Source organism: Embiotoca jacksoni, unplaced genomic scaffold, assembly GCF_022577435.1.
Source record: "Embiotoca jacksoni isolate LCO1_2020_lvr unplaced genomic scaffold, fEmbJac1.0.p SCAF_82, whole genome shotgun sequence".
Classification (NCBI taxonomy): domain Eukaryota; kingdom Metazoa; phylum Chordata; class Actinopteri; family Embiotocidae; genus Embiotoca; species Embiotoca jacksoni.
The window spans coordinates 362,126-386,721 of NW_027185439.1; the positions used below are offsets into that span (position 1 = coordinate 362,126).

The 24,596-nt window shown below is 43.5% G+C and overlaps 2 protein-coding genes across 3 annotated transcripts in view; both read right to left on the reverse strand.

The window, feature by feature from the left end:
* Positions 1-17,938, reverse strand: part of shank3b (SH3 and multiple ankyrin repeat domains 3b) — a 43,290-nt gene extending 25,352 nt beyond the window's left edge. The window contains 5 exon segments of the mRNA XM_069139420.1: positions 591-662; positions 1,288-1,491; positions 1,645-1,816; positions 11,902-12,325; positions 17,569-17,938. Of these exon segments, the coding sequence (XP_068995521.1) occupies positions 591-662; positions 1,288-1,491; positions 1,645-1,812 (444 nt within the window). The 5' untranslated portion in view covers positions 1,813-1,816; positions 11,902-12,325; positions 17,569-17,938.
* Positions 17,939-19,900: 1,962 nt separating this feature from the next.
* LOC138192184 (uncharacterized) lies at positions 19,901-24,241 on the reverse strand. Of its 2 annotated transcripts, none has more exons than XM_069139430.1 (6): positions 24,019-24,241; positions 22,756-22,915; positions 21,896-21,997; positions 21,698-21,823; positions 20,774-20,815; positions 19,901-20,648 (listed from the first exon to the last, which is right to left on the reverse strand). In XM_069139430.1, exons 1-6 carry the CDS (start codon positions 24,123-24,125, stop codon positions 20,550-20,552), a joined length of 636 nt encoding a protein of 211 aa, XP_068995531.1. In that variant the 5' UTR covers positions 24,126-24,241; the 3' UTR covers positions 19,901-20,549. The 2 variants fall into 2 exon arrangements, with proteins under 2 accessions (XP_068995531.1, XP_068995530.1); XM_069139429.1 differs by having other exon boundaries at positions 22,756-22,918; positions 24,019-24,240.
* Positions 24,242-24,596: the final 355 nt, after the last annotated feature.

The window sequence follows — 24,596 nt, forward strand, 5'->3', positions numbered from 1 at the left end:
TTTAATGACTCCTTTGTGCCGTTCAGACAATATCAAGCCACACCATTTAATTCCCAGCAGTTTGAGAGATTCATTTACAAGTTCACAGAGTTTTGTTTCTTTTACTGCTTAAACAACAAACTGATCAACATGCTCCTTCCTGTTGGCATGGTAACGAAGGGCTCCCACATTTTAATACATCAATAGTAGTCGTACACACTTCTAAATCTTTGGCTTTTCTTTCCAGTTGTCGTTTTTGAGCCGAAGCGTTTGAAATGTCGATTTCCCTGCATTCGTTTTAGCAGCTACAGAAAAAAAATAAAAAAGCAACGTGTTGACTGAAGGGATTGTTGAAGAGCGGGAAGGAGATAAAACCCCTCCAGGTATTTTAATATCTTCACACGTTTGTTTGAATTCTTAAGTATTTCTGCTGGTTTTTTTCCACCTGAGTTCTGCAGCCTCAGTTTCACAGCAGCATCTGATTGGAGCTTCGTGGACGTGATTATAAACCTCTGAAGCTCGTTCACGCCGTTATAACTCGGAAGGATTAAACACGTTCAGACACGATGAAATTAAGTTTTCCCACCGACAGACTCTCTCACAGTTTTTACCTTTGTGTGCAGCTTTGCCAGCTGTTTGTCGTCCACGTAGCTCTGCGTGTAAACTCTCCGCTTATAACGAAACTGTGCAAAAAGAAAACGTAAAAGAGTTAGTTTACGATAAACCGAAGCTACGTGAGTTGTTTCACCCCGACGATAACATTTTTCAAACTCACTCCACGGAAAGAAACAGTAAAAACACAGAGAACAAAAAAGCATAGTTGTTTAATTTGAGCCGCTCAGCACGGCGGCGCCCCCTGCTGTTCTTTCATAATCTATCCTGCTTTTTCAAATTCAATTAATTCAACACAAAAAACAAAGGTTCGGTCTCTTACAGCTGGAAGTGTGGAGAAAACTCATTCAACATGTTCCTCCTTCCCACGATAAGACCACATTTCCCACAAACCCCGTCACTTCCTGAAAGGCGACTTATGGAACACTTTTCTGCGATGTTTTTTTTTGTGGAAAAATTTCAGGAATTTTGCAAGAAATTGGAAGCTCTGGCAAATATTTAGGGGAGTTAGGAGGCACAGATTTGGTCTTATTGTTTGTGCATGACACAATAATAAAATAAAGAAAAATGTACTGAGTCTTTTTTTAAAACAAGAAACCATGACAGTTTTTTTAAAAGTCTTCACGCGCTGATTTTTTTTTGGACTCTAGAATCTGTAGAAAAACTCCGGATTTGTTCTTTAACGTTGAGGTTTACCTCCAGGTACGGAATGGGAGTGATGGGGGGGAGAGGATACTCCTTCAGCAGGCGCTCCTCGTCCAGAAACTTTCCGGCTCGGCCGTTGAACGCCGGCTGGAAGAGACCATAGTTCAAAACATCCGACAGAGACTGAGTCAACGTCACCAGAACCCTCTGCTTACTGGTCCAAACTGGTAACTCTGGGTCCAACCGCAAACACTTCTGAGAGCCGGAGACGGAGAGACAGACGGGCGGACAGAGAAAGAGACAGACGGACACAGACAGACAGACAGGTTTGTGCCGGGCGTCGTACTTTGCGTATGTATACATGAACGTACTGCGCGTGAACACGCGGCCGCTCCGCGTGCGTGTTACCGTCTGCTGCAGGTCCGGGATGCCGATGCGGACGACGATGCTGTTTCCAGGGGGCGTGTCATCCGCGTCGTCGTCCCTGGCAACAGCAGAGCCTGTCGGGTTGCCGTTAGTAACCGCCTGTTGCCGCGGGCGATCATGTTTGGTGTCAGCAGCCGGACTCAGAGGCATGTGGCTGGAAAACACACACGGAAGGAGAGAGAGAGAGAGAGAGAGAGAGAGAGAGAGGGGGGTGATGAGAGGCGGCGAATCACAGCGCAGAGAGAGGCGGGCGCCACGGCGACGTCACGCCGACTTGTCAGATCCACGTTTCCTCCGATAAAACTGACCTTTTAAGACTTCTGTTCATGCGGCTGCAGCGGAAACAAACATGAAGTCGACAGAGTTTTTCTATTTTTAGCCGCTTTAAAAAATCTGAAGGCAGAAACTCAAGTGTAAAAAATTAATGAGTTTTTTCTGCTGTAGATATTTTCAACCATATTTACACGTTTCACAGCCGGTCAGGACGGTGACGATAGAAATGTGGAGTTTTATCATCATTATTTAGATAATAGCCAACGTCTGAGTAAAACATTGATCAGACACCGAGGGGGAAAAAGACGCTCGCTAAATCGTTAGCCTCGGTGGCTTCTAGACGTCGTCCATGTTGCCGAGCAACGGTGTTCTTACGTCTTAGCCCACTTGAACGCGCACGACTTCCTACGTCGTAACCACGAGCTCACGAGTTCCATTCGAACGCAGCGTCAGACTGGTTTTATGATTACGTCACTACTGCTGAAGATAAAAGTTTTTATTTCATTAGTCACAACAGTTCGTTGGATAATCGACTAGTTTAAGAATCAAACTAAATTTGTAAGAAAACAGACCAAACGAAAAAAATGTTCCTGGTCGTACTGTAAATGAAATATTCTGCTGGTGATGTTTTATAAATGAAGATATTATTCCAGATTTGTGTTGTTTGGTTTAGATGTTTTCTTCGTTTTGTCTCTTTGCTTTGTCTTGATTATGAATGATTAATAGAAAAAAATAATCTACACAATAATTATTGGTTGCAGTCTTTTGTACAAACAGTTTGTTTCATCTCTCCTTCCTGAATGACGTTTCCACGTATCACATTAATATCGAAAATGTGGATTATAAATTGCTCTTTTGTGTGAGACAGATTTCTGCAGTAACACCGTGAATCTAACAGCCTCCCACAGACGTCTTCATATTCAGGTTAAAAGTAAAAAAATGGCTGCTTTTTTTTCTTATTACCCCCCTCCCTCCCCCTCCCTCCCTCCTCCCCCTCCCTCCCCCACCCTCCCCCCCTCCCGTCACCACGCACATCGAATTAAACATCTTGTCGGTCGGATTTCTCTCCGATCGCGGGGACGCCGCTTCATTCAGATCGTCTGACCTCCACCTTCTCTCATAACGGCCTCAGGATGTTACATCACATCCTGTTTTTCACCCTCGGCTGAACGTCCACGGAGAGAAAAATCATCTGATTGTTCTGCAGATCAGTTTGAGTCTGAGATTAAAGGCTGAATGAACGTTATCGGGGAGGAAGAGAAGCTGTTCTTTAATTTCTCTTTTGATGTTTAATGTAAAAAAAACATTTGGCTGTAATTAATTATACTTATGATGAAGAAGTTCATTAGCAGCTGAAAATCATTTGATAAATATTATATTATCATTGAAATGTTTTTTTTTTTTGTGATGTTATCTGAGAAAATGCAAAGAAACTGCAGCCAGGAGACTGTTAGCTTAGCTTAGCATTAAGACTGGTAGTAGCTGGAGACAGTTAGCCTTCCTCTGTCCAAATTTATTTTTAAAAGACAAAGTTTTACTGACATGTTTCTTTTATGTTTAATTGACACGCAAATAGAGCGTTTCAAAATGTAAAGATGGTTTAGTTATTGTGAGGATATTAACATGCTGACGTTAGCGATTAGCTCAAAGCTCCTCTGCACCATGTGTGTTTTTACTGAACAGGCCTTCATGGTTCAGGTCCCAGACGGGTCAGGGGGAGTCGGGGTCAGAGGTCAGAGGTCAGCTGGAACTGAGTTTATTTTAAAGTCAAAACTACCCAGAAAGAAATACACAAAAAAAACAAAAACACAAAACGACCACAAAGAGACAGAAGACTCAACAGCCCAAACAAACCACGGTAACCATGGAAACACAGGAGTTCGTTTTACAGACACAAACAGGTCGAAGGTGAAACCAGCGCCACCTGAAGGCCTGCAGACTTCCCGCCTCCTCAGCGGTGCCTCGCGACGAAAGAAACCACGTCGTCCGACGAGACGCCGTCGGGACGTTGATCATCGTTCGTATTAATCATCGCCGCCCATAATTAGCAGCCGATTACCAGATTACCATTCAAGGCGACGACGGCGATTCAGATCTGAAGTCAGAAGTTAATGACTGCTTCCATTACTGAGGATAAAAGCGAGGAGGAGGACGAGGAGAGGCGAGGACGAGTTGAGTTGTCATAGAAACTGGAATAGCAGGGAATCCTGTGCTAACCTCAGTGTGTCACTCTGCGAGAGAGCGTGTGTGTGTGTGTGTGTGTGTGTGTGTGTGTGTGTGTGTGTGTGTGTGTGTGTGTGTGTGTGTGTGTGTGTGTGTGTGTGTGTGCGCGTGTTAAAAAAAAGTCTCCTGATCTACATGTTCGCTGTTGCTATGGCAACGCAGTTGAGCAATTTTTGCAGTTCCCGTTTAAAAACTACCAACCTGCTGACTCTCCACTCTGTGTGTGTGTGTGTGTGTGTGTGTGTGTGTGTGTGTGTGTGTGTGCGTGCGTGCGTGTGTGTGTGTGTGTGTGTGTGTGTGTGTGTGTGTGTGTGTGTCAGTCAACCTCGCTCTGATGACATCGCAGCGCTGAACTGACTCCACTGGACAGGTCGGACACACACACACACACACACACACACACACACACAATATATATATATTAAAAAGGCCATCGACAGGTTTTGATTTCCACCATAACATCGACAATAATCGGCTGGAGGAGAAGCAGATGGGCGTCAGTCTGAGTTCAAAGATGTTCAGATGTGGAGGACGTCTCAGATGTTTGGAGAGGGATTTCATTTTCTGCAGAGAAGCACTCAGCCATGTTTAAAGGACCATACCGCTGGTTTCCCTTTAGTCGTAAAAATACACGTAAAGAACGGGATCGCAAAGTGCTTTAGAAATAAAGTCGATCCACAAAAACAGATAAATCGGAGGATAAAGTTGGCTAAAACCAGGACATGCCGATACTTTGATCCAAGTCGAGGCTGAAGTTCTGACGGTTCTTGTTGTTCTGTGGTTCTGAAGGTACCGTAGAGGCTGCAGGTTCTGGAGATACTGAACGACAAAACAACAACATGCGACCCCGATCTTTTTTCATTTACTGGAGTTTTTGTCAAATGAACTGCCGTAAAAAGCTCAGTTTAGTTGCTTTTTCCTTACAAGTAAGTATTTGTGATATTTGACCCTTTTGGCTCTCCGTACACTCACCACGCACTCAGGGTAGTTTTTGCTTTCATTCGGCTTAGGCGCTGTGAAAAGTGATATACTAGTTGGGAAATAGCTCGCTGCAGAAGTTCGTGAAGTGACTCCGCCCACACTGCCGCCTTTTTTATTAAAGTTTTATTAATATCAAACGTGTCGCGTGTTCAAATCGCACCAAATTTGCCAGCGTACAACCTCGGTTATACGGCAATACACCCACCAAGTTTGAAGCAGATGGGACGAACGGTTGTGAAGATATGTGATGGACAAACAGACAGAAATTCCTGAAAATATACCCAGTAAGATCAGATACCGATGATGTTGTCCTTTAATCAGCCCCGTTTGGATCCATAATCTGTTTGGTGAATGTGTTTCTGCTCCATTTCCAGTGAGCTTTGAGCTCCGTCAGTCATTTCCTGCATTAATCTTGCCGTTGAATTGGCTTTTGAATTTCCCGATGTCGGAGTGTCCTTGAAGGCACCAGCAGCGAGAGGTTCCCGCTCTCGGCTGCACCGAAGCCGCGGCGACAATTTAACTTGAAAAGTCCATTTCCCCCAAACACATTTTTAAACAGATTTTTCACAGCTTGCAGAGATGAACCGCGGGTAATCAGCACCGGCTGAAATGAATCACTTTCTTTCATTTACTACAATAAAAGCCCGGTAATTGCGGAGATATTCGGCGCCGGCATCTCAACCTGCGGAGGAATCCTCGGCACACACGTCGGCCTCTGAAATGTCACAGGACCAGATTAAAAAGACTCTTTTACTCCTTTTACATCGACGCCTGCTGCTATTCAGAATCAGAGGAGGCTGCAGAGTTTCCCAGCATGCACTGCGTGGAGGTCACGGACAGGTTAACAACAAACATTAGAGGCGTTTAATGTCTACAAATTTGGACAAATGAGGCTGTGAGTGTGATGTGAGAATGAAACTGTTACATAAATATTCAATTTAAATCAGATTTTCTATGTTAATTCGCACATTGTTGTCGCTGTTTCAACTGCTTCTTCTTCTGCAGTGGTTTAATAAAACTGACTGGAGAATAAGCTCCAACTACTGGTTATCTTGGGGAATCGGCTGCAATATATTTGCATTAATTAGCTTTTTCTTTTGATAATTTTCTTGAAATCTGGCGAGTATGAGCGCTACATTTGGATGGAAACCCAGCTAACGTTCGGTGACGTCTATTTACGTTCGTGATATTCGTTAAAGTACCGAAGTGCATGCATTAAGTTGTTGCTGTTGTTATGTAACAACTATTTTGGCAAGTTTAAATACAGCAGTCATTAATGTCCATTTCAATCCGATGCAGAAGTGCCGTAAAGTGCAATACCAACTAGGGCCACCAGGGCTCCAAAGAAACTGTGGATCCATAGATTCCCATTCTTCTTCTCTCATGAAAAATCTAAAACTTTTTCCACAGTCAGTCAGACAATCGTGTCTGTTTGATTGACAGGCCTGTGGTGCAGTCAGGTTTCCACTACATGTGGGCGGGGCAAAGCTCATCAAAATATGGTCACATTTAGCTCAGAAATTACAAGATGGTTACAACAGAAATGCCAAAATTCGAGGCTTCAGCTCATCAGTTTACAAACCAACAGACCAACCATTACTTGGTAGAATGCTTTAAGTTAAAATCATTTCTTTTTATTGGCTTTCCTGCAGGACATAAAGACAATTGCATTTTTAAGCACTTCAGAAATTGTAAAAGAACTTTAACTACACCAAGAAAACTGTGAACATTTTATTTTCTCACTCTGAGAAAAAAAAATTTGAACATTTGTGCCAAATTTGAAGGAAATTGCTTCGAGGCGTTCTCGGCCACATCTGGTTCTTCAGTCTTTGACAAAAGCGATGACTGAAATCCCAAAGACGTGCTGAAGGTTACCCAGTTTTTCAAAGCTGCTCTTTTTTCTCTTCTGTTTTATATTCTGGCCCCCGGTTTCACAACTTGACGTCACGAACGCAACGTTATTATGACTTTCCTTTTCTGTTCGCTCTCCGAGTGTTTATGAACTCCCATTTGGACATCTGGGCCCAAACACCGGAGATGAAGGGTAATATCACTGCGCTGTAACTCCGGCTTGTTGAAACAACTCCTGAGCTCGTATTAATGTCCGAGCTCGGTCCACTTCCTGCCTCTGCGACTCCCTCTGCAATCAGCTCCGAATTGATGGGTTTTATTTTCAGCCTTCCAATTCAGAAAACACTTCAGATCCACCAATCAGAGGCTCTGAATCACCTTCCTGCTGTGAAAAAAAACAAAAAACCCTTTTTCCTCCTCATCGACTGGACTTCTGGGAACAGAGTCCAGAAACAATAAACTTCTGACTAATGATGTTTTCTCTTCATTATCAGGTTGAGACCTCAGAAAACCCTCTTTTGTCTGTTTAACGAGCCAACAAACACTTTCACCGTCAGACTGACTCAACACTTTTAAAAAATTCCTCAGCTGTTGAGTTTTTTCATGTTTTTTTTTTGTTTTTTTTTAATCTTCACCTGCTTTTGAGGTTTTTGAACCGACTCTGTCATCGCTCGCAAACAAAAGAAGCGACACAAATGGAACAAACTTCATTTTCATGCATATATAGTGCCTGAAATAAAATCTCATGAAAGTAGAGCTTTTCGCTGTTGTTTGATGGATTAACCTTCCAAAATGAAGGCAGACACAAAAGTCGAGCCAAATCTCCCGACAGCTGTTCAAATATAAATCGGTGACACTCTCCGGCTGTGAAAGACATCGATTACACGGGAGTTTGGAAAGCGATTACGGTCGTCCGCCGAGCTGAGTCACCGAGGATTTCACAAAGCAAAACTTTGCTGGAGCCTCTTGTTCTGCCACGTGAATGATTTTATTAAATTTAGACATTGCGTTGAATTAGTTGACCTTTCGATCTGATGGGCAACACAAGGATACTATGCCACGCCCACCTATAGCAGACACCTGACGACACCGCAGGCCTGTCAATCAAACAGCCCCGCCCCCAAACATATCTGAGTCCTAATATCTAATGAATGACCCCCAGAAGTCTGATCAGAAGGAGGGAATTTATCTAATGACACCAGAATGACTTGTGGGAACTCGAAGACCAACAACAGACGACACAAAAAACTGTTTTCCAAATCCTGAAATTAGTTTGAAGCTACTAAATATGAACTAAAGGAGAAAAGGTTGAGTGGTTCATAAAGCTGGAGGACTTCTGAGAGGTCGATTTTTAAAAATAACAGTCAAACGTGAGTCAGCAGAGATTTCGAACGCAGAAAAAAACTCAAGTGTCGGCAATTTTTCGTCCATTTTGAATCATCATGTTTCATATTTTTCTTTCGTTCGCACCTCTTTTCAAACTAAATCTGACTTTCACACCTCGGTAAGCGAAAACGTTTCTGCCACAGCGTCGGTAATCACGGCATATTTTCTCTTGGAAAAAGCACATCGTGGTAATCTTTGTGCTCGCTGTTGTAAATGTGAATGAGTCCTTCAGGTAACGCTCAGTGGGAGCACCAGCTCTTTTTGGAGTTGCTCACAGCGGTTGTTATTTTTCCTCCACTCTTCTCCGCCGAGTGCTCGGTTATGTAACGTCTCCGCGGGTCGGTCCTCCGGTTTCCTCCGGGACCGATCGGATCCAGGATGTTTCGCCGCTCGTCCTATTTTGGCTCGAGATGACTGTTGCTGGGAAAAAGGTGAAACGCTCGTTGGATCGGAGCAGCGGGGACGCTTCGTCCTGAAATAACTCGGGGTCAGCGTTTTGATCATTTCCCGCTTTTGTCCTGAGCGGAGCCGCCGTCCTCCCACACGGCCTGAACAATGCTGCGCGACCAGCTTCATCTGGAAATAAGAGCGAGACTTAAAAACGCTTTTCGTTTCCCCGAAGTAGAAAACGTTGAGCCGCTTGGCTGCGAGGGACCGACTGAGGCCAAAACATCTGCATGGAAAAAAATGTACTCAAGTGATGAAATAAGAAATAAAAAATAGTGTCAGAATCAATATGGATGAAATTTAAGAGTGTTTTTTATCAAATTAAAATCTTATGAATGAAGAAACTCCAAAGTATCTGAAGACCTTTTGTTGGCTGAGAGGGAAGAAACATCACAAATTGTAGTGGCATCATCTTTAAGAATACAAAACAGAACCTAGCTCGCGGCGCAGCGCTAATGAACCTCCGATAGATTCGTTATGAGACGTTCTGTTCAGTAGTTTCATGTACGGGTACATAAACAGCGCTGCAGCTGGAATATTCCACCCAACAAACGCTCACAAACTAAAAATGAGAAGATGGTTTTGTGTACTTCTGCTTTCAAGGAACAATTATTTCAAGAAATAACTGTGAATGTTGACAGTAAATACGACGACGTTATCAAAAATGTTGAGCTTTCGTTCAAGGACGGAAATCCTCAACGAACAAGATCACCCGTCTAAGTATCGCTGAAATCAAGATACTGAATCTCAACAGTTTACAACTGAATACGTGAAAGTTGAGTTAAATGATTGTCGACGGCAGGAGAAGTGACGAGAGGCCGAGATGTTGGTGTTGTATAACTGAAGGAGACTGAATGTTCCTCTGTAGTGAGAACAGAGTCTGTGGTTCCAGCTGACAACCATCACAGTCGGAGGCATTTTTACACAAGTGATCAGAAAGAACAAAAACAAATCTGCTTTCACTTCCTGAAAAGCAAAAATCAGGATGAAAGTCAAAGAAACTGCTTCACAAAGCAGGAGACGGAGGAGAGAAGACGTTTTTAACTTTTACTGACAGTTTGACTTCGACTGTGTTTCCATCTCGTGACAATAAAACTGGTAGAAATTGCAGGTAACAGATGTGGACGGAGTTAAACGGTTAATTATCTTACTGGATTCAAACTGCGAGAAAATGTTAAATAAACATAAAATGTGTTTTATAAAATATGGCAACTTTTGATTGTTTATCTTTTCTTTCTTTTCTTGAAAAAAAGGGGGAAAAAAAATTGATTTTCATAGCAACAAGTTTGATATATTAGGATGCAATTTTGTGGATCCTTCATGTGGGAGCAGATAGTTTCAGCCTATAAAATAAAGTCCTGGTAGTTTCTGTGCACTAAAACAAAAATTGTTTTATTTATTTTTATTTTAGATTATAATACCCAAAACAATTAGTTAGCCAATAAATAGAAACTTAATTTCCTTTTAACTATTTAGATTTACATTAAACAATTGATTGATCAAGAGAATAATCAACATATTTAACCCTAAAAATAATCTTAGAAGAGCCTGATCTGTCTTTCACAGATACATCCATCTCGAAGTATGTTTGCCGTAATTAAAACTTTTTGTTGTTGTTGTTGTTGTTGTTGTTGTTTTACACACACAGTTTCACTGAAGCTTTATTTTAAACGCAGGACTTCTGGTTTGTAATCGAGTATTTCGTCGAACTTCCTCCTCCGTCGACGAGAAAACCTCGGCGGCTGTCAGGATGTTTAATCGCGGCAGCAGAAAAGCGAATTCACGTCTTCTGGAAACCTGCGACGGTGATTCAAGGTTTCGGTGCCGCGGTGTGAATGTCAGCCAGCGAGGACTCATTTGTGCTCTTTACAGACTGAGATATAAAAAGACTTCCATGACCTTAAATAATCCTGGAAAATCTAAATGAAAGAGGTGGAAGCAGGTCTTCTCCGTGAGGCTGTAAACCTGTTGGATGGTTGTCTGGAAGCTTCAAGGACCGTTCTGATGTTTTTAAATCACGTATCTTCTAACTGGTTATAAACACTTTATGACCACTGGTACGTGAACATTTGTGATTTCACCGCGGACCTACAACTGAAGCAGAGAAACATCCGATTTTTGGTCAAATTCTTGTGGGGGAACAGAAAATCTGCAACAGTGTTCCTGAGCCTATGCAGTGATTTCCACCACAGAATCGGGGCTGTTTTTTTTTTGGTTTTTTTATGCGTCAAACTCTAAACGGTCAACAGAGACCCTTGAAACGCTTCAGAAAGTCTACGGCGACGAAGCGACGAGCCGGGCGAGGTGTTCTGAGTGACATTCACGTTTCAAGAGGGGGCGGAGCTTCACTGTCCAAGCGTGTGGAAGTCAGGTGATGATGTTGATTAAGAGACGACACTTGGAAATACTTCCTTGTGAAGGTTGTTGCTTCCTGCTGCTCCGCCGTTCAACAGCAACAGACTCTGAGCTTATCGATCCCACCTCGTACGTTACTGGCCTGAATATAATATAATATATAAAATATATATTGTGGTTTTATCGTAAAGACAGCAAAACTATTGCAAAAAAAGAGGCTCGAAACGACCACGAGATGCAACAGAACTACAAAGGAATCAAAACACGAACACAAACTGCGAAGACTCGAAACAAACAGAAGCAAAGAAAAAGAAACAAAGGTCACATTGCCGTGAAAATATATTTTCGAGCCAGTGAATTTTTAAGCAAGTTATGACTAATGCTAATAGAACAGCAAATACATAAATAAATACGACTTGTGATTTACAAAGTCTTTGTCTAAAATTTTTTGAGGAAAATCAAATTATTAAAAACTTTCTTAGCCTTTTTTTAAGGAACTGAATACATTTTTATGACCTTTTTGGACCTGCAGAGTGACTGGAAGTCCACGAGGTCAGCAGGAAGCAACCAATTAATAAACTTGAGGGAACGTTTTTTTCTATCGTCCTGCTTTTTTGTCACCAGGTATGATTTTACAGCCTCTATCATCCTATTTAAGGTTGAACTAACCGCTTTCAAACTGTCCCACAAAAAAGTTAAAAAAAAAGGGTAAGATAAACTCACCTATCGTCCGCAGTCCCATCAAACTTTTCCACTGGCCTTTACTGATTTCTACTGATCTCTTCTGGTCTGTCCCGACCTGGTTTTGGCTCTGCAGAGTACGACTGGCTTCCTGGTCCGGTACTGGCTTCGGCCTGGTTTTCTGGCTCTGGTTTCCTGGATCTGGTCCAGCCCCGAAGGTCTTGATTGTTTTTTCTTTGGGGAGATTGGCTGGACAGGTTTTGGAGATGTGGCGCGTTGTAAATCCTGCCGCAGTCGTATCAGACTCTCATAGTTTCCGAGGATGTTGTTGTTCCTCCGGCAGACTTAAAGAGTAAAGAGTGAAGTATTTTCTGGAGTATAACTGGAGTTAATGTGTAGTAATCCTGCAGGAGGAGTGAGAGGTCTCAGAGTTTCAGACTGTATTCTGGGAGCTGCCTTGCCCATCCTGTGGAAAGGGAGGAAAAAGGGGGGAGGAGGGGGAGGAAGAGCGAGAGGAAGATGGGGAGGAGGTAAAGGAGGATATGGAGGAAGGGGAGGAGGGGAAGAAGCAGAAAAAAAAACCCAGGTCAGGAGACGGTTAAATCCAAAGAGTGTTACACACATTTTGGTGGAGACCATTTTCCGGATGGGTCAGTTACACAACGTGAAGCCGTTAGCATGGCAACAAGAGCCGTAAAACCTGCTTTCTAAACTGCCACTCTGACGGCTGTATTATGTAAAGTTTTACATATCGATTTATTTCTATTCTGAGCTGAGTGCAAAAAAAAAAAAGAGTGAACTGACTGAAGGCCTCGCTGCAGCAGATGAGCATTTACCGTTAGCCTCAGCTAGCATTCACGGCTAAACCAGTCTGCAAACACACACACACACACACACACACACACACACACACACACACACACACACACACACACACACTCTCTCAGTAACTTAAACATAATGCCTGAACTGTGCGATCGGCTATAAGGGCTGCAACTAACAAGACATTTCGTTATTTTATGGATGAACTGAGTATTTGTTTTGTCAATGAAACTACGGGGAAAAAAAGCCTGATAGTCGTCAGCACCTTCCATTCAAAACTCAAAGACCAGAACAACATATACAACAAATAATAACAAAGAGACTCAAAACTACAAAAAAAAAAAAAAGATGCAAAATGACCTAAAAGAGACTCAAAAAACTCAAAATGACAAAACGATCCTCTTGAGTAACTTCCTGTTGCTCTGTGGTTTCAAAACCTTTCTGAAGACACTTGAGTCATAATGTTTTAAAATAAACCCAGAAACACTCCTTTTACAAAGAAAATAAAATGTCAGCATTTTTCTGCTGTCGTTGGTCAAAGTTTACCCAGTTTTTGCTATTTTTTATTTCATGTTAGTGCATCACATTTAACCATCCGACCACATGAGCATCCTCCGCATGTAAATTCTTCATCTGTAAAGAAATTAGTAACTAAAACTGTTCAATAGATGGTGTAAATGTACTTATTTACATTGATTATAATGTTACGTTAGTCTGTTCGTAACCAGCTGTTGTCCTCTGGTAGCCTCCTTAGCTTATGGTAGCATACTGGCAGGCATGCTAATTGCTAACAGCACGCTAGCCAGCTGGTCTGCGTGGGTCTGTCTGTAAACCAGGGTGTTTCCACGGCAACGCAAGGCAGCAGGATGACATGTTGGATACAAGAAAAAAAAAAATTTAGAACAAAGAAAATAAAAGGACCTGACATCAGATTAAAAGTACTTCCTGTGACTCACACTTCCTGTTTCCCATCTGGGTTGCCAAGGAAACGGATGTTTGGCAGGAAAAAGCTGAGAAGCTGCACGGCACTGATAACACACACACACAGACACGGGTTGGTACGTCTATCTTTGCTAGGACCCTCTCGAACCGCCCGGTGACGAAGTGAGGACCGGATAACGAGGTCCTCACAAGGTCTACAATTCCCACGAGTCCTTACAAAGGTAGCTAAACAAGAACACACACACACGCAGAGTTTGGATGCGTTTTCGACGCGGTTTGTCGTGTTAGCGCTCGTTCTTGTGTTGTATTGTGAATATTATGCGTCCCTGTAAAAGTGCAAGCCAGAACTGACCATATTTGGACGAGCTGGGGAGGAGTCTGAAGACAATATGGCCACGCCCACCTATACCAGAAACCTGACTGCAAATCACAGCATGTGTTTAAGGCCTAATACATTATATATATTTCGAACACCATTAGCATACTTCTACGAACAAAACGCCTCCGAGGTTTTTAATTTATTTTGGGAAAAGGAAAGTGATTATTTATCGGTGAATTTGAGATCGATCGTCAGCCTGAAATAACCGGACTCACAGCCCGAAGCAGACTTCACATGTTGGCTGTGAAAACACCCTCGAAATTATTTTTTTTTAAATTGTGGCTTTTTACTGTAATTTGATGGTAATTTCCTGTCGAGAGCTTTTTGACTACATTTGCATTCATTAAGGTGACGGAGCCGTTTTCAGGTTTGGATTTAAACCTGCGGTCAAATTGTCAGAGATGCATTTCATTGTCAAGGTGTGAACAGGATGTGTGTGTGTGTGTGTGTGTGTGTGTGTGTGTGTGTGTGTGTGTGTGTCCTAGCTCCACTGGCCATTACCATGGTAACCAATGGCAGGAGCTGATAATGCACACTGTATTCTCTCCCTCTGTCACACACTTTATCTTGTAAACTTTCGCACATCACTGGGAAAACCTGCAGAAACCTGCAGAGAGCCTCTGCTCTGTTTCCCTCGAACGGGTTTACAAAACCCCGACGTCCACTTCTGAACGACGGCGAGCGCCCAAACGCGTCGGTTTCAAAATCTCATTTTCAGGTTTTACACCACCGACGTACGTGTGATCGTCCCAGATTCATGCGACAGGCCTGAACACGCAGCCGTGGAGAACGATATTCATCCACGAGAGGAACAGATGGTCCGAACGCCACCAGAGTCCAGAGCACTGAACCAAATGTAAAAATGCAACGTGCTTTTTTCTTTCTTTCTTTTCTTTTTTTTAAACCTCCAATTTACACACCGGCTGCCCGTTGGACGAACTCAGCCTTTATATAGCATTAAATATTAGCGGACTAATTGTAACTTTTCGGGAGTTTGAGCCAACTCGGCTTTTTGGGAAAAGCTCCACAACCCACTTCCCGGTTGAGACCGTATCATATACAGGCAAACATGGTCGCCCCCGGAAAATCTGCTCTATTTCTGCCTGTCAGAGTACAAAAAAACAAACTCGTCATCGCATATATGAACCAACAGGAGGTCAATAATATCTGCACACAACATTTCTACACGTAACTGAAGGTTTTAAACATTTATTACAGCGAGCAAGCTACGCAACAAAACCGCCACCATGTCAGGTGACTTTCTCAATGGGATTTCGCCAGTTCAAACACAAGTTCCAACATAAAGGTCGGAACTTTGTCACTTTTCCCAACTGCTCATGAATGCACCACGTGACACTCGTCCTGTCTGGAAGGTTTCCCGGAGATCCCATTAACCTACGAAGTCCTCATCGCTCAAGACGTGTAGAAAACATGAAATATGGTAAAACGTATAGACTGAGATCATCTGTGTTTGGATTGTCCACTAACGGAGGCGATCCATAAGTTCAGAGTGTTCCTGAACGCAGCACGGGGATGCACACGCAGCAGCAGGAAGCAACAACCTTTACGAGGAAGTACTCGTGTCCAGTGTCGTCTCTTGATCGACATCAGCACCTGAGTTCCACACGTTAACGTGACCGCTGGTACGTGAAGTGTTTCTGAGCCCATGCAGTGATTTCCACCACAGAATCACGGTTGTTTTTAAAGCAGTGGGACCTGAGGGTCCAGAGAAACATCAGATTTTGGGTTTAAACTCTGTCAATGTTCAACAGAGACCCTTGAAATGTTCAGAAAGTCTACGGCGATGAAGCGACGTGTTCTGAGTGACGTTCACGTTTCAAGAGGGGGCGGAGCTTCACCGTCCGAGACCGAAGAAGACACCAGGTCAGGTCAGGAGACACCAGGTGGGTTTTTTCTTTGACGTCGGCGGTGGTTGTGTAACCGTGAATTCGTCCCCCAGAGTCAGACTGTCAGACTGATTTTGAAATGACTCACCTCTTGTTGTCTGTCTTTGTTTCACTTCCTGTCCTTTCTATGATCGTTGCCCCAACCCCCTGATTACTTTCATCTGTCCCTCGTTGTCCTTCGCTCCCTGCTGTATTTTAGTCTGTGTGCTCTTCTTCTTCCCTGTTTTTGTCAGTTGGTTACAGTTTGCTGTCCGTCGCAGCGTCTTTTGAAACCCAAAAATCACTGCATGGGCTCAGGAACACAGGATTTCCTGCTCAGCAAAAATCGGATGTTTCTCTGCTCCAGTTTCAGGTCCACAGTTGAAATCACAAATGTTCACGTATCAGTGGTCACGTTAACGTGTGTGTTTTGACCTCGTACATAGTGAACGAATGGCCAATCAGAATAGACGTTGTTAATTATATAGCGGACGATCACAACATGGCTTTTTAGACTCAAAAATTGACAGTTGACATTAAGTTAAAATGGTCGCAGCAGGTCTCCATGTTACAAAGAACTGCATTAAAACACACAAACACACTCTTCGGCCTCCTTGTTGTCACTAAACACAGCTGTTTAACCTCTGGCCACCAACAGCTGGCGTAATGCCGCCCCACTCGCTGGGCTTATCACGTTACCATGACAACCACATGATGTTCAAGAGTGTCAGTGCTGCAGAAGAAGGATATCCAAGAAAATTCCACTTCCTGTTCCTGCTAAAGTGTTTGATTTATTTTTTTTCTTTTTTTCTTTTTGGCAGATCAATCTTTAGATAGTCGGTCTGAGACTACGGCCTACACACTGCTGCGCTTACATAACACACACACACAAACACACACACACAAACACACACACACACACACGCACACACACACACACACACACACACACACACAGGTCGGTGAAGGGATGCTGGAGGAAACAGAAACAGGAAATAAAACGAGAGCGAAGGAGAGAAAGTGAAGGATGAAAGGAGGTTTGTGGAGGAGATACCGAAAGGATTAAATCAGAGATGAATGGAGGAGGAAGAAAAGAAGAAGAGGAGGAGGAGGAGGGGGAGATTAAGGGAAGAGGGGTCAAGGAAATGAGGCGAGAAGAGAAAGGAAAGGAACAGAGGAGGTAAAGGAGGGAAGAAATGAATGGAAAGAGATCAGAGGAGAAGATGAGAGGAAATGAAAAGGGGGTTTTCTCATCTCCTAGGAAGGAAAGGAGGAAAGGAAACAGGCTGAGGAGACAGGTTAGGATGGAAAGGAAAGGAAACAAGGTGGAGAGGAGACAAGAAGAGGGGGAAAGGAAAGGAAAGGAAAGGAAAGGAAAGGAAAGGAAAGGAAAGGAGGAGACGAGTGCATGACAGGAAAGGAAGCAAATGAGGACAGAAGGGAGGCAGTGAGGAGACGAGGAGACAGAAAGGAACCGGAGGATGACAGCAGGTAAAAAAAGGTAAAAGTGTGAAGAGATTATGGTCACGACTTATAAAGTTGCAGAGCAGCAGCAAGTGACGGACACACACACACACACACACACACACACACACACACACACACACACAAACATATCACACACACACACACACGCAAACATATCACACACACACACATGCGAGAGCTGCAGAGACTCACCCAGAAGATCAGCGACTCGTTCTCCATGATGATGAACTGAAAATAAAAAGAGAGGACTGATGATGGAGAGAGGAGCAGGAGAGGAAGAGGAGGAGGAGGAAGAGGAAGAGGAGGAGGAGGAGGAGGAGGAGAGGAGAGGAAGAGATGATGGAGGATGGGGGAAAAAGAAGAAGAAGAAAAAGAAGAAGAGGAAGAGGAGGAGGAGGAGTATCTGGAGATGGAAAGAGAGAGAGAGAGAGAGAGAGAGAGAGAGATGGAGAGAGAGAGAGATGGAGGGGGGAGGGGAGGGAGGGAGGGAGGATGAGTGGAAGGCTGGTCGGTTCAGCCCACACACTGCTAGCATGACACACACTCGCTTGTACGCCAGTGTGTGTGTGTGTGTGTGTGTGTGTGTGTGTGTGTGTGTGTGTGTGTGTGTGCACGTTGTCTCCCACTCCAATGCGTGGGTTAGAAAACACACCTCTCTCTCTCTCTCTCTCTCGGCAGCGAGGACAGAGAGAGAGAGAGAGAGAGATGGGGTAAGCAGCGTGGGTGTGGAGGAGTGGCCCCGTCGCCATGGCAACGATGCAATCGCCAAAAAAAAAAAAAAAAAAAAAAAAAGAAGGGGGTGGGGGGCTTCAGGATTCATCATCATCATCATGAACGACAGACTCATCAGAAACAGAATTATGTTCATTTATTTATCTTTTTTATTTTAGATTTAACGATCCGACCAATCAGAGCGCACGAGGCCGCGGTCACGTGACTCTCCCATGTGAAGCTTTTCACCCGTCACTCAGCTGGAAGACGTCGTCGTCGCCTTGTTGTACGAACGATCCGTTTAACGTCACCGGACGGCAGCCGGAGACACCGAGGACGGACGTCCTCATGTCAGAAGACATAGCGATAAGTTCCCTCCTGCAGCTTCAGGTCCGATCTCACAAACCTCCGTTTACAGCTTCATAACCGTCCATACATCCACGTTCTGCTGTTTTTATGAGACCTCAGTCTACTCCGGAGGTTCCCGACCAGTAGCCCTTAAAAAATGTCCCAAGCTCACCTCAACCGGCCCCTTAAGTGTCTTCAGCTGCAATACCAGCGAGTGCCACTAGAGGTCGGCTCCAAAAAGCCTCCGGCTCCATAGACTCCCATTCAACTTCTCTCATCAAATCCAAAGTGAATAAAATGTGTCCATCAGTTATCTCGGTGTTGTTAGCTAAAGTCACTCCTTCTTATTAGTTTTCTGGAGGTCCATCTGAAAATAATCCCTCATTCATTAGAAAAGAAGATTCAAGAAGACCTGGTTTTGGGGGCGTGTCTGTTTGATTGACAGGCCTGTGGTGCAGTCAGGTTACAGCTATCGGTGGGCGGGACGTAGTATCGTCAGGTTTCCGATCAGATCGGTCAGATCCACCGCTGGCTCCTCCCCCAGCTCGTCCAAATATGGTCACTTCCTGCTCCAAACCGCTCCGAACTGGCAAAGATGGTGACGGACAGAATCTGAACTGGAGGCTTCATAACGTTCACAAACCAACGTCATTTTTTGGGGGTTATTTTTAACGATGAATCTACTCACGAGATTCTGTAACAGACACATCGTCCTCTTTTGTCTTTGGATATACGATGTATAGGTTTGTAGATCCGCCGACTGAAAGCAGCTCCTGAATGAACAACCGTGAGAACAGATGGAGCTTCAGTGTTCTTACATATGTTGGCGGAGAGAGCCAAGAACGCTCCGCAGCTTGTCGGGTTCAGACCGGAACATATTTTACAGTCGCGATTACAGTAAGAAAAATTCCTATTGTGACTTCCCCAGAAACATAACCGTGATGTCATCAGGAAGGAGGAGCCAAGGAGACGATTTCTGGCAGACAAAAATTGCAAATAAACAGCATCTGAAGCAGAGTGTTTGCCTCAGTATGAAGTGACTTTAAATATTTCTTGTTTGAAAGCAACAGACACAAAACTACCAAAATAAGACAAGATGACTCCTGGAGCTAATGCAGAATTACCTGAAAGTCCAATGAGGGCCACTAGAGGAGCTGGCTCACAAAAAAACCTCTTGAAATATTCAGAAAAAGCTGCTTCCCTGCTGAATAAATAAAAAAATAACCTGAAGCTGATCTGTATCTTTTAATCTAACAAAAATCAGGCTGAAACACTGACTGTCCAGTTACCATGGCAACCACCTGTCAACAGGTTCTCTGAAAAACCTGTTGACTGAAGTGTGTTCAGGTGTCGCAGCTCTGCAGCCTCGTGAAGTGATTCCAGAATTTAACCCCTGAACGCCTCAAAACTTCTCATGTGAACATTAACAGAAACAAAGATGCTTTAAAATTCAAAACACACATAATAATCCAAAACACATTATTTAATTGAACAGGAAATCTACGACGTCACACAAACCACGACAGACTGTTTACGATGTTGCAACAGCGAGTTTAAATATTTAGAAAAAACAGCGTCAAGAAAAATGTATCAAAAAACACGTTTAGTTCAAAGACCTGAAGGAAATATTTCATAGAAACCAACTAATACAACAGATTCTATCACAATCAGAGAGGATTACAATGGAACTACAAAAGTATTCTGATTACTGTAATCTGATTAGTGTACCTACAACTATTCTGATTACAATGGAATTACAAAAGTATTCTGATTACTGTAATCTGATTACAGTGTACCTACAACTATTCTGATTACAATGGAACTACAAAAGTATCCTGATTACTGTAATCTGATTACAGTGTACCTACAACTATTCTGATTACAATGTAACTACAAAAGTATTCTGATTACTGTAATCAGATTACAATGTAACTACAACTATTCCAATTACTGTAATCTGATTACAAAGTAACTCCAACAATATACTACCAACTATATTGCTGGATAATTATATCAGTTTGTGTTCAAATTACTTTATGAACCATCCTAAACACTGATGAATGTATTCTGATTACTCCGTCCTCTTAGCTCCGCCTCCAGGGGGTGCGTTTGTTTTATGTCTCCTTTTGTCCCTTCAGTATCAGGTCCATGTAAGCCCCGGTCACCAGACTCTTCTTGGAAACGCCCAGTTGCTCCATCAGACTTTCAGCCACCTTAAAAACAAGACACAAAAAAAACAAAAACATTTCCATGTAATTGAAACACGTGCAGGTAAATAGATTTTGATTCCGTACATGACGGATATTTACAGATATGATGTTCTTCAGTTTAAACCTACCTGCTGTCCCTCCTCCAGCGTCTGCTCCGGTCTCATCACCACCTGAACAAACACAAAAACACTTCACTCAGTTTGCTTTTTCCTCCTCTGAGCTCTGGATGCTTTTTGTTTTTTACACCCGTGATCCTGCGCACCTGTTTTGTCTCGACGTCGAGCTCAACGAGCTTCACCCCAAACTTCCCTCACAGCTTCAGAGAAGGAATTAGAAAACACGCCGGGACGAGTACGATAAAATGTGTGGGGGCGGAGTCACGGACGAGCGTCACTAAAACACGACGCGCCGAGAAATGAGGAAAATAAATTTCAATTAAATCCGGCGTCCTGAAAGTCGTCCTCGAACGCCGCCTGCTGCAGACGACCATGAAACGTGACTGAAAGCTCCGGAACAGCCGGTAAATTCACCTTCGATGAGATCTGATCAAGAAAACAAACCATTTGCAGAATTCTGAGATTTAATCTCATTTTCACTGTTTGGGCCTGAAGCTGATGTTCATTTTAATCATTGATGAATCTGCTAATTATTTATATTATTAGTTATCATTAAGAATTTAGTCAATGCAGCATTGAAAACAACCATCACAGCATCCTGGAGTCCAACAACTCCAAAATATTCAACCCAAAGCAACAAATTCTCACTTTAGACATCAACATTGTTCGTGTATAAAACGTGTTTCATGTTTGACTTTGTAAAACTGAACCGTTTCCGTCTCTTGATGACCGTTTTTTGGCGTCTCCATGGTCACGTTTTCCCCCCGCTGCTTAACATATTTTTCTATTTGCAAGATTTTTGTGCGTTTTCTTACAGCGTGCAAAAAGAAGAAATTTTAAGATAAACACAGATTTACAATCCGATTCAACCACAAGTTAAAATTAACAAACTGTTCGGACTTGTTTCAGTTTGTGTGTGTGTGTGTGTGTGTTGACCTCCAGCTCCATGTAGTGTCCCAGTCCCTCCACTTTGTCCAGGTGAACTCTGGTCTGACCAATCAGGAACAGCAGTCGCTCCTTCCTCACCTCCCCTTTCACCCCGAGGGCGTCCGACAGCACAGTCTGCACACAATGACATCATCAACATCATCATCAATACTAATATTATTATTATGCTGGAGGACGGCGTCTCACCTGGAGGCTCTGCGGGTCGCTGGTCGGACTGATGGAGTAACGGGACAGTTTGGGTCCATCAGTGTCCGGACGCTCGTAGAAGATCAGCTGACCAGACCCGTTCTAACAAACAAACAAACAAACAACCTCAGTTCATGATGTGGTGTTCTTGGATCTGTTTTATCCTCCATCCAGAAGCAGCTCTTCATCAACCTGCTGAATGTTTTTTTATTCTGAGCAGTGAGTCAGTGAGTGTTGTTCTCCCGGCGGCCACCAGGTGGAGCCCTCTGTCCGTCTCTGTTTGAGTCGACACCGACTCCTTCATCACCACCAGGGGGCGCCTGATCGTCCTGAATTCATCCTGCAGCAGGACCTTAATCCGGACATCACAAAGAACCAACAAGGAGTTCTACAGAAGGTCAGAACCTCCGAACCTCAGAGTCCTGATCTAAACATCACGGAGTCCGACTGGATCACATGAAGAGACAGAAAAAATAAATCCACACAACAAAAACTCCATGATGCTGCAAAACCAGCTCAAAACCAGTCAGGAACCGAGTCCAAAACAAAGACCGAAAAACAGCTCAACAGCAGCTCAAAATAAACTCCGTCATTGGTCGAAAACCACTTAGAAATCAAATTTCAACAAAATCTAAAAACCCAGTATGGAATAATTGTGAAACCATTTAGAAACCAAACAAAAAACAAAGTCCAGAGGTGCCCAAACCAGCCCAGCAGAAGAACGGTGTCAAGGTGTCCGGGATGCTGCTGTCAGAGAGAACCATCGCTGTTTTAAAGACTAAATGTTCTCACACTAAAACACATGATTCAGTTTTAATCTTTTCATGTCAGTATTTTTTAATTAAAACGTGTGTTCGTACCATGAAGTCTCGCAGCTTCAGGCGTCCTTGGCTGCAGCAGAAGAAGGTGTCGTGCTGCCTGATGATCGTGCCCTCTGATTGGCTGAGGGCGGCGGCCTTCTGGGCGAACAGCGCCCGGTTGCTCACCTTGGCTTTGATTTCCACGTTGGACGGCATTTCTCTACTGAGCACGTGCAGAACAGAGAACGCAAAAAGGCAGTAATTAAAAAAAGAAAAAGGATCTGCTGCAATAATCGATCACTTTTATTAATCAATAAATCATTTTAAATCAAAAATATTTTGACTCCAGCTTCACAAAATGGAATATTTTCTGTTTTGTTTTTATCACATTGAACCTGCAGACATCAGATGAGGTTTTTATTTTTCAGCATTTTCTGATATTTAATTGACAAAGAGAGACAATAACTGGTAGAATAATAAATATAATCTTGAGCTGATGATAATTAATGTGACAGCAGACTGAGGTCGGTTTACGTCTAAATTCAGCTCATTTATCATTAAAAGCTCAACTTTTATTCCAGAATAAAACGTGTACAAGTTTACAAAACACTATGAAAAAGATTCTTAAAAAAATAAATACACTTTACGTGTGTCACATAATGCTCTTAAACACGTTAAAAGTCTCTGAATCCCGATAAAACCGGAAACAGCTGCAGCGCCACATCCACCGAGACGTTTGGAGCGGAGCGCGAACATCCGGGTCACCGAGCTAAACGTTCATTTCTCTGAGTAAATTAAACCGTTGATGTTTGAAATACCAGCAAGACCATTAAAAATACACGCATCATGGCTATGAAGGTAAATCCTGAACCCTCAAAGAGTCCCCCGACTATCCGGTTCAAAACACATTCCGTACATTTCATACTAAAACCTATTTTTAACTAATCTCCCAAACTAGGCCACTTTCCGAATGTAACAAAGATGGCGGCGCGTCAGCTGCCCGGAGACGTCGCAGAGTCGCAACGTGGATTAAAAATCTGTTATATCATTCAATATACTGAATATTTGTCACCCTGGTTGTTAGAAAAGTGTTTGGTCATTAAGGAAATGTCTTCATAATAATTGTAACTGCTTTTAAGAGGCTGGCCGGGGCTTTACAAACATCACCGGTTCATTTATTTTATAATAAATCAATGGTTAGCTCCGAGACCGATGGCAGCACAGAGGACAAACTGCAGCTGCTAACCGGATATGAAACCGTGCAGACGGCCTGCGGGATGAACAACCGGCGACACGCGCGAAAAAAACCGAGCTGTGTCTCACCTGGTGCTTCTGCTGCCTTTAGTCTGACTGCTGGAGCTCGAGTTTACCCGCGAAACCGTCCGTCCGGGGCGGAGCAGCGACAGCGGCCTGAGGGCAGCCGGAAACATCCGAAGGGAGCCGAGACAAGGTGTCGACCTGACCTCACAGCAGCGCCGAGTGACCGAAGAGCAGCCGGAAACACCCGAAGGGAGCCGAGACAAGGTGTCGACCTGACCTCACAGCAGCGCCGAGTGACCGAAGAGAGCCGGAAACACCCGAAGGGAGCCGAGACAAAGAAGTCCAAACTGACGTCAGAGCAGCGTCAAGGAACGGGAGGTCGTAGACGATTAACGATGTATCACTCTGTGCCACTTTCTGACACAGTTTGCGAAACACAGAGTGACAAGAAGTAAAGACGTCTCACTCCGCCTCATTTCCGCTGTACAAAACAAAACAACAACAAAAAAACCACCTTTTCCACCTAAAATGTTCTTAGTTTTTACTGGTTTGCTTCAAGCTGCAGTTCCTTTAATGACCACTAGATGGTGGTAAACCAAACTTTCACTGAATTGAAATGAATGGAAAAACCTTTAGCTTTC